The sequence below is a fragment of the Hyaena hyaena genome, unplaced genomic scaffold, assembly GCF_003009895.1.
Source record: "Hyaena hyaena isolate Hyena2069 unplaced genomic scaffold, ASM300989v1 scaffold_121, whole genome shotgun sequence".
In the NCBI taxonomy this organism is placed as follows: Eukaryota; Metazoa; Chordata; class Mammalia; order Carnivora; family Hyaenidae; genus Hyaena; species Hyaena hyaena.
Genome location: NW_024080753.1, coordinates 2,555,202 through 2,565,314, shown reverse-complemented (window position 1 = coordinate 2,565,314; position 10,113 = coordinate 2,555,202). Strand labels below are relative to the sequence as shown.

The following is a 10,113-nucleotide window of genomic DNA, read 5'->3' as shown; positions in this document are numbered from 1 at the left end:
CCCCCCCCCCCCCCCCCGCCGGGGGCTGGGGCTGGTGGCCAGGAAGGTTGACCCTGTCTGTAGAGGGTTGGAATTCGCAGCTGGAGGTTGAATGGCCAACGGCCAGTGACTTAGTCATTGACCTTGTAACAAAGTCTTAGTAAGAAGCAGGCACGGTGCTGGGTACTGAGATCGGATGGGGAACCAGAGACGGGGCGCCCTCTCCCAGAGCTTCCCGGAGAGTGGGGGAGACTGATCTCAATCGAAGGATCTCACAAGAGAGTATTTGGTTGTAAATTCCGAGAACACTATTAAAGGAAAGGAACGTACTTCTCCAAATGTGTACTTTGTAGGAATGTGACCCCGACTCGGAGGGGGGTTGGTCAGGAAGGGCCCCTAAGGAAGTAGTGCTTGAGCCAAGGTCCAGGTGGTGGAAGGGAGCCCGCATTCCAGGCAGAAGGAACGGAGTGTGCAAAGTCCCTGTAGCAAGAAAGAGCCCTGCTTGTTCAGGGACTTGAAGAGGGCGTGGCTGGGGGGGGGGCGCCCAGCACACAAACCTTGGCACACTTTGCCTTTGCCCTGAAAGCTATGGACAGCCACCCAGGGGCCGTGCGGATGGCGCGAGGCGCGGCATGGCTGTGTTTGTGTTCTGCAAAGACCCGGGTCTTTTGGGGGTTGGTCAGAGTGCATGTTGGGAGACCACTGAGGGCTTTCAGGGTCTTCTGGTGGGAAGGGCGGTGCCGTGGAGGAGAGCCGCGTGGTAAAGTTGACGGAGCCGGGGGCGCGAGGTTGACTGTGACGCGTGGGGGCGAGGTTTCGGGCTGGCCTTCTGGATGGAGGGTAGACCGCGGAAGAGAATTGATTTGGGGGAGAACAAGGAGGACCTTAAACACCGGAAATTCGCTTTCCTTCAGTTCCAGAGCCTGGAAGTCTGAGGTCGAGGTGCTGGCAGCGTTAGGGTCTCTGAGCCTCTCCCCTTGCTTTGCAGGTGGCTGCCGTCCTGCTGTCACACGGCCATCCGTGTGTCCTGGCTGCTTGTGTCCCTGTCTACTTCTGTAAGGACGCCAGCCATGCAGGATTAGGGGTGCCCCAAAGATTTCACTGTAGGTTAATCGCCTTTTTCCAGGCTCCTTCTCCAAACACAGCCGTGCTCCGAGGTACTAGGGGTTAGGGCTTCAACACAGGAATTTGGGGGGCACGATTCAGTCCATAACTGCCGTGGACTTGTTGGTTCCGAGGTGGCTCTGAGAGGTCCTGATGGAGATGACCCCCCATGGCTGTTTTATGCTTTCTTATTTTTTAAGGTTTATATATTTTGAGAGAGAGAGAGAGACCGTGCACGCATGCACACTGGGGAGGGGCCAAGAGGGAGGGAGACACAGAACCCCAAGCAGGTCCCTCCCTGTCGGCGCGGTGGAAGGGAGGGTGGGACGCGAACCCGTGAGATGATGCCCTGAGCCAAAATCAAAGTTGGGTGCTTAACCAGCTGAGCCACGCAGGCGCCCCTCCGCAGCTGTTTAGGGCGCCTGGCTGGCTTCGCTGGTGAGCGGGTAGCTCTTGATCTCAGGGTTGTGAGTCCGGGCCCCGCACTAGGGGTAGAGAGGACTTAACAATAAACTCTTTAGGGGAGCCTGGGGGGCTCAGTCCGTTAAGTGTCCGACTCTGAGCTGGCGCTGGCGGTGTGGACATGCTTGGGACTCTCTCCCTCTCCCCTCCCTCCCTCTCTCTCAAAATAAATAAACACGAAAGAAAAAGATCTCACTTCTCTGCTGGCCCTTTGTGCCCACAGGCTGCTGACCGCACCGCGTTGGCACCTTCCCTCAGCCGACGTGCGCACTTGGAGCTGAGGCTCGAAGCCGTCTTGCATTTGTATTACTTTCTCTCACTGCAGGCCCGGTGCGTGTGAGTTTGGTGGCTTGTGTCCTTTAGGGGATTGGGCCATTTCATCTAAGCTGTAAAATTTGTGAGTTCTTCATCATATTCTTTTCTTTTCCTTTGATGTCTCTGGGGTCAGTAATCACGGCCCTTCTGTCACTCCGAGTTGATCATTTGTGTCTTCTCTCCTCTGTCTTGCTTAGCCTGGCTAGAGGGTATCACGTTAATGATCTTTTTGATTTATCGTTTCTTTTAAAATTTTTAATGTTTTATTCAGTTTTGAAAGAGAGAGAGAGACAGCATGAACAGGAGAGGGTCAGAGAGAGAGGGAGACACAGAATACGAAGCAGCTCCAGGCTCTGAGCTGTCAGCACAGAGCCCGACGCGGGGCTCGAGCCCACGAGCCGCGAGATCACGACCTGAGCCGAAGTTGGACGCTCAACCGACTGAGCCCCCCAGGCGCCCCTTTAATGATCTTTTTGAAAAGTCAGCTTTTGGTTTTGTTGATTTTTCTTTACTGTTGTCCTCTTTTCATTTTTCACTGATCGGAGCTGCCATTTTTTAGTGTTTCTTCCTCGTGCTTTAAGCTTACGTTGCTTTTCTTTCTCCAGTGTCCTGAAGTAGAAGCTTAGAGTTCTAATTTTAGCTCTTCTTTTCTACATATTTGCACTTAATGCTATAAATTCCCCTCTAAGTACTGCTAGTTCTGTTCTCCACAGACTTTGATGTTATATCTTCATTTTTATTTGGTTCAAAATATTTTTTTACTTTTTCTTGAGGCTTCTTTGATTCGTGTGTTATTTAGAAGCTGTTACTTCATCTCCAGACCTTCCGGCTGTCTTTCTGTTCTGGATTTTTACTTCAGCCCCATGTTACGGTATGAGAACATGAATCATTTGATTTCTATTCTTTAAAATTTTTAAATTCTCCCTCACTCTCTCTTCAACTCAATGAGTCAATCATTCCTCTCCATTAGAAAAAAAGAAAAGCTATCCATACCCAAAATACAGTATTGGTTTTTTTTATCCAGTTACATTTTTTTAATGTTTATTTATTTTTGTGAGACAGAGAGTGAGTGGGGGAGGGGCAGAGAGAGGGAGACACAGAATGTGAAGCAGGTTCCAGGCTCTGAGCTGTCAGCACAGAGCCCGACGCGGGGCTCAAACCCACAAACTGTGAGATCATGACCTGAGCCGAAATCAGACACTCAACTGACTGAGCCACACGGGTGCCCCTTCCTTTTCCTTTTTTTTTTTTTTTTTTAAGATTATTTATTTATTTGAGACAGCACATGCGTGGCGTGCAGGAGGCACAGAGAGGGGGAGAGAGAGCCTCCCAGGCAGGCTCCGTGCCGTCTGCGCAGAGCCTCACGTGGGGCTGTAGCTCATGGACTGCGAGCTCATGACCTGCTTAACCGACTGAGCCCCCAGGCGCCCCAATAGTTTGTCCTTTGTACTGCTCAGTAGTATTCAGTGGTACGAACGGACCACAGTTGGGTGACCCATTCATGTGACGAGGGGTATCTGGATGTTTCCGGTTTTTTATTATGATAAATCAAGAGGCTGTGAAACTCTCATCCAGTCTTGGAGTCAACCTAAGCTTCTGTTTGTCTTGGAAATGAGATACGCACGGATGGTCAGCTTGTACGGCAGGTTTTACCCTGGCAAACCCTTGTCCAGAGTGCGTGCTTTAACACAGGTGTTTAATGCAGAAACAAAAGGCGAGTAGTGAAAAGTCTTAATAATCCTGCAATCTCACTTCCCTCCTGCCCTCCCCGACGGACGACTTTCATGGTTTTTTGTGTATCTTTCCAGTGTTTTATACCAAAATATAAGCAGATGTGAGTATTTTTGTTATCTCTTTGCTTCCACATAAAAAAGTACCGTGCGTGCCACTCTGCACTTTCCTGTATTCATTTCACAACAATTTGGCTGTGGTTCCACGACAGTACGTGGGGCTTCCATGTCCTTTTTTCTAGGATGCGTAGTATCCCGCTGTGTAGATGAAGTGAAGCAGCTCGGGTTGTTTGCAGTGAAAAAGGAGGGGGTGAGTTACCTTGCGTGCGGCATCACAGACCCGTGCCGGGTATCTGCCGGGTAACCGTTTGGAAATAGTTTGCCGGATCAAAGAGCAAAGAGACGTAAGGTTTTGGCAGATGTGGCCAGATCGCCTCCCAGCGGGACTGTACTGTGACACCCCAGCAGTGCCTGCGAGCCCGTCTCCACAGCCCCGCGGTGCTCGTGGGTGTTAAGGGTCTTAGTTCTGTGCCAGTCAGAGAGGTGCAAGTGGCCCGGCTCTGTGGCTTCACTTTGCATCTCTCTTCCGAACGAAGGTGGGCGTCTTCTCATAGGCTGAAGGGCTACTTGAATTTTTTTTTCTGTGAAGTCGATTTTCATGACCTTTGCCCATTTTTCTGACGCATTGATTATCTCTAGGAGCTCAGATCTTAGAGGGATGATCTCTTGGTGGTTAAATGAATTGCAAATAGATTTCTCAGATTTTTGTTTGTTTGGATCCGTGGATGGTTGGTGGCCACACAGCGGCTTCTGTTTCCTGTGCCGCCACTTCTCTTTTCCTGTCGCTTCTGGATTTTGAGTCAGAGTTTCAGAGGCCTTCCTCATTCCAACACTGTGAAGGAATTCACCATTGTTCTCTTCTGGTTCTTCTCAGATTTCGGTTTCCTTGTATAAAAGTATTCGGAGTTTATCTGGGTGCGTGGGATGACATTTATATCCAGCCTCAGCTCTTCCCCAGTGACTCTCCAGTTTTGACTCCATTTTTTTAGAAGTCTGTCTGTACCTCACCAATTTGAGATGCCATCTCTACATGCTAATTTCTGCGGGTGTTTACATCTTTTTCTGGGTGTTTTCTTTTGGTCCATTGATTGGTGGGTCTGTTCATGAGCCAGTAACATGCTGTTTTAGTTATTCTAGCTTTACAGCATGATTGTCTAGAATTGTGGGTCCCCGATTTGTTGGTTTTCATTGTCAGTTCCCATGGCCATTCGTTCTTGTTATTTTTTCCCCTTAATTTTAGATTGAGAGAGAGAAAGAATCTTAAGCAGGCTTCATGCTCAGCACAGAGCCCAACATGGGGCTCAATCCCACGACCCTGGGATCATGACCTGAGCTGAAATCAAGAGTTGGACGCTCAACCGACTGAGCCCCTCAGGCGCACCTCTTGTTCTTTTTTGATAATGTACTTTAGAATCAGCTTTTAAGGGGCACCTGGGTGGCTTAGTCGGTTAAGCATCCGACTTTCGCTTAGGTCATGATCTCGCGGTTCGTGGGTTCGAACCCCGCGTCGGGCTCTGTGCTGACAGCCAGCTCAGAGCCTGGAGNGGGTTCGAACCCCGCGTCGGGCTCTGTGCTGACTGCCAGCTCAGAGCCTGGAGTCTGTTTCAGAGTTTGTGTCTCCCTCTCTCTCTGACCCTCCCCTGCTCACGCTGTCTCTCTCTCTCCTAGAAATAAATAAAACATTAAAAAAATTTAAAAAAAAAATAGAATCAGCTTTTAAGATTCCAGAAAGCAAAATTGTTAATATTTTTATTGAGATCATATTACATTTATAAGTTAATTTTCACAGAACTGACAACTTTATGAGATGGAGTCTTCCTGTCTAAGCACATGTTTTGTCTATTTGTTCAGGGCTTCTTTTGAATATTTAACGTATATTATCTTTTATTTATTATTCATTTATAGAGAACAAATGGGGGAGGAGCAGAGAGAGAGGGCGAGAGAATCCCAAGCAGACTCTGCACTCCGTGCAGAGCCCGACGTGGGGCTCAAACCCACAAACTACAAGATCATGAACCCGAGCCCAAATCAGATGCCCAACCCATTGACCCACCAAGGCACCCCTACATCACGTGTTTTAATATATTTCACATATGGGTTGTGCACATTGGGATGTATTGCAGAAAGGACCATCATTCCCCACCCCTCCCTGTAGCCAGGCCCTTTGCACTGTGACTTTGTAGCTCCTTCAGTCAAGACTTTGCTGACCTGATGATCTTAACCAACAGAGAATGTGAAGGAAGTAACATTGTGCGTAGACTTAGTTCTAAACCTAAGTCTCCAGAGGGCCTTGCCTTGCGGAGTTCTGCGCCCATTCTTGGAACCCAGCCTCAGCCCGGGCCAGCCAGCCGGAGAATGAGAGACACGTGGCCGAATTGCACCCATATCCCAGCTAAGAGCAGTGGCCGCCAGCCACTCACAGATACAGAGCCCCCAGCCACTCACAGCTGACCCCAGATGCAGGGGGGAGCCCGCCGAGCCCTGCCCATGACCGACAGGATTGTGAGCTAAATGAACTTGGTAGTTTCGAATCACTTAGTTGTGAAGTGGTTTGTAAAAGGCAAAACCGCCTGGTACATGAAGTTCATTGTAACTTACTTCTAACTGTCCTATCTTTTTCCTGATGCACGTGAGGAATTTGGTAGCAAAGACTGACCAGCAAGGAGCACACTTACTTCCCCCCTCCTCCTGGGCACACTCCTGGCTTCCTGGCACTTAGGCCCGGCCGGGTGACCTGAGTCCCAGCCAGCAGAGCACGGGAGAAGGTGAACGGGCTGACTGCAGGGCCCAGACCGTCCCTGCCGCGGTCCTCTGCCTGCTTCTTCCGCGGGTCGGGGGCTCGATGCGAGTGTCCCGGGCAGCCTTGCACGCCAGTTGGAAGACGAGACTTGCCGTCATCTTCCCGGGTCCCTGGTAATCGCAGGGAACCGAGCCCCCCGCTCGCCATTCCTCGTCCCTGTCACACCACTGATTCTCCATCTCGTGAGGGAGAGACAGACTTCAGCTGTGTCGAGCCGTGGAAATGTTGTTTTCTCCTTAACTAATACAGGGCATCCCTCGTCATATCCTAAAGAAAACAAAAGCAAAGCTCTTGAGATAGAATTCACATACCAAAAAATTCACTCTTCTTGAAATGTACAATCAGGGGCTCCTGGGTGGCTCAGTCGGTTAAGTGTCCAACTCTCAATTTTGGCTTAGGTCATCATCTCATTGGCTCGAGAGCTCGAGCCCCTCGGCAGGCTCCGCTGCTCCCCTCAAAATAAAATACATTAACTTTGTTTATCTTTTAAAATGTTTATTCATTTTTGAGAGAGACAGAGAGTGAGAGCTGGGACGAGCAGAGAGAGAGGGAGACACAGACTCTGAAGCAGCTCCAGGCTCTGAGCTGTCAGCACAGAGCCCGACAAGGGGCTTGAACTCACGAACCGTGAGATCCTGACCCGAGCCAAAATCGGACCCTTAACCGACTGAGCCGCCCAGGTGCCCGTAAAATACATTACCTTTAAAATGAAATAAAACAGGGGCGCCTGGGGGGCTCAGTCGGTTAAGCATCCGACTCAGAATCGTGAGTTCAAGCTCTGCATTGGGCTCCGTGCTGGGCGTGGAGCCTACTTAAAAAAAAATAAAATAAATGAAACGTACAGTTCCGTGGTTTTCAGTATATCCACAGTACTATGTAACAGTCTCCGCTTTAATTTTAGGACATTTTCATCGCCTCACAAGGAAACGCTGTAGCCACCAGCAGTCCCTGCTGCTTCTCTTCCTGCGGCCAGTCCACTCTGCTGCCAGGGGTTGGCCTATTCTGAACATTCCTTATAAATGAGTTTATGTAATGTGTGATATTTTTTGACAAGTTTCCTTTTTTTTTTTTTAAGTTTATTTATTTATTTTGAGAGAGAGTCAGAGAAGAGGAGTGAGTGAGGGGCAGCAACAGGGAGAGAGAGAATCCCAAGCATGAGGTCATGACCCGAGTCGTCCTCAGGAGTAGGGCCCTTGACCGACTGAGCCGCCCGGACGCCCCTTTTGTCTATGGGAAAGTTTGCTACTGTTTTTCACTTTTTTCCCTGATAGCATCTTTTAAAAAATATCAGTGTTTTTGAGTATAACTTGTGTACAAACAACGGGCATCCATTAAAGTGTCTCATTCCATGCATGTTGGTAGCGCAGGCCCATAGCTGTGAAAGTACCAGGAAGTCAGGACATAGACCGTCTACATCCGTCCCCTTTCGCAGCCCCTCTGCCTCGCCGAACCCAGTGGGCTTGGGGGTTCTGATCCAGCCCTGCGCCTCCTGGCTCCTCTATGGCCACAGCGCCCAGTGACGCCATGCCTGCTTCCAGGGCGAGCCCCTCGTCTTGAGAAGGCTTGCTTTTGCCGGTGTTTTCTGAGAATTGTCACCACTGAGCAATTTCCAGGATTTCTCTTTCCACCTTGCCAGCCTTGCTCAGTCTCGTTCAGCGTAGAGTTCCCATCGAGGCTGGGGAAAGGGCATTTCTTCTTCCCTGGAGGGGTCTGGGGTCTGCCCGCGCTGGGCCCCTGCCTGGGGCTCTGCCCAGCACCCTGCCTCGTCTCCTTGTAGGACTCAGGGTGGCGTTCACGTTCACGAGGACGGGCTGACCGTGACCTCTCCGGTCCTGATGTGGGTCCAGGTAAGCACCCCGTCCCTGGCCCTCTCCTGTCCCCAGCCAGGCTCACTGGCGGACTTGCTGAGTCCAGGTCCTCACTGGGAGACGGGGTCTGCGTGGCTCCCAAGTCCAGACGCGTCCTCAACCCGTGTCGGTCCTGAGCCGGGAGGGCGCCCAGGACGTGCGGGTCTGGTGCGGGGTGCCTGCGAGTCCCGCCCATCAGTGACCATCTTCAGAATGCCGCCTGCCCACACCTTTGCCAGACACGCTGCAGGCAGGCCCTGTGGCCTCCCTCGCCCCCCGAGACCCAGACACGCCACTGGTGTCTCCGTGCTCAGCCCCCAGACGCCTCAGCTCTCGAAGCAGGGGCCCCCCGAACGGTGGCTCGTGACCCCACCAGTCAGGTTCTGAAGGACCCCAAGGCAGGCCTGCCTGCTCAGGACCAAAGGGAGGAAGGTGGCTGCAGCCCAGTATGGGCGACCCGCGAAGCCAGGACCGGGCGTGTGGCCGGCACGGACCAGTGTGAGCGGGCTGGGCTTAGGGTCAGGGAGCCTACGACCGACCGGGAGCCGCCAGAGGCAGCGCTTCACGCGTCCGCCACAGCTTGGTCAGGCCTCCCGCGCCTGTTTAAGCAAGTAATCCCTTGTACAAAATTCTTTCCGTTAAGATAATCAGCGTGAGTTTTAAAAAGTTTTTATCAGCTTGACCCTGACTCATGCTGGAGGACTGGGGCAAAGGGCAGATTTCCACCAGCCCGGCCGGCCGCGTGTACGCGTGGGGCTGAGCCGGCCCAAGGGTGGTGGGGGCGACAGCAAGAGTCGGTGTCTAGAGGTCCCACTGATAATGTCAGGGGCTTCTGACAGGTTAAGGCGTTAACCTGGGGTGCCGAGCAGTGGATGGAGAGCCAGGCTGGGGGTGGGGCCGCGTGATTTCTGATGGTGAGCAGCCCCTCAGGACTGCACTCCCCGTTCCCAGGGTGCCCCCCTGGGGTTTGGCCAGGGGCCAAGTTGGTGGCCACAGGGGGGATGGTGGAGTTGGGTCAAAGCCCCAGGGGCTGGTCTGTCCTCAAGGGAAACACAGCCCGGGGTGAATCTCTAATCCTGCCCTGAGATCTCAGGGTAAGTGTCGGGCTCTGCTGGGCAGCACCGTCTGTCCCCCACTTGGGGTCTGGCAGGAAAGGACTTCGCACCCAGACGGTGGAGGGTGGAGTGGGGACCGGGTCATATGGCCACCGTCGCTACCTGCTCCTTCCGGCCTGGTGCGCCTGGACTCGGGCAGCTGCAGCCTCTCCCCACTCTCGCGGGGCCGTCTGCCTTGCCCTTCGCTTCCCTGTCGCAGTGAAGTCACCCCACTGGTCCTGGGGGTTGAAAATGCAGATTAAAGAAACCACGACATAACCCACCTTGATTTGGCCCTTCACGAGTGCATGGACGTCACAGCCGGAGAAGCAGAATTTGAGGACCGGGGGTTTCTGACCCCTTCTATTTAAACTATTTTTACCCTACTGCACCTTTTATTCAGCCAATCCCAACTTGAATTAGTTCCGGTGCTCACGTGTCCCGGGCCGTCAGCCCGTTTTCAGCTCCGTGCGACGCAGCACTCCCGTCCCGATGTTGAGGCTGGCGGGTGAGCCTGGCCCAGTGTCCCGGGGCAGCCACGGCGGGCTCTTGTCTTCCAGGCTTTGGACATCATCTTGGAGCGGATGAAGTCCTCAGGCTTTGACTTCTCTCAGGTCCTCGCCCTGTCCGGGGCCGGCCAGGTTCGTCTGGAGCAGCCTCTGTGCGGCGGGCGGGCGACCGTGGGGTGGGGGGTGGGGGGGCTCCCCAGGGAGGGGAGGGCT

At 52.6% G+C, this 10,113-nt stretch overlaps 1 protein-coding gene across 8 annotated transcripts in view; it reads left to right on the top strand.

The window, feature by feature from the left end:
• XYLB (xylulokinase) overlaps positions 1 to 10,113 on the top strand; it is a 52,001-nt gene that overhangs the window by 3,352 nt on the left and 38,536 nt on the right. For all 8 annotated transcript variants that reach the window (XM_039237221.1, XM_039237224.1, XM_039237225.1 and 5 more), the window contains exons 3-4: positions 8,228 to 8,297; positions 9,952 to 10,032. In XM_039237221.1, coding sequence (XP_039093152.1) covers positions 8,286 to 8,297; positions 9,952 to 10,032 — 93 coding nt within the window. In that variant the 5' untranslated portion in view covers positions 8,228 to 8,285. The remainder of the gene's footprint in view (positions 1 to 8,227; positions 8,298 to 9,951; positions 10,033 to 10,113) is intronic.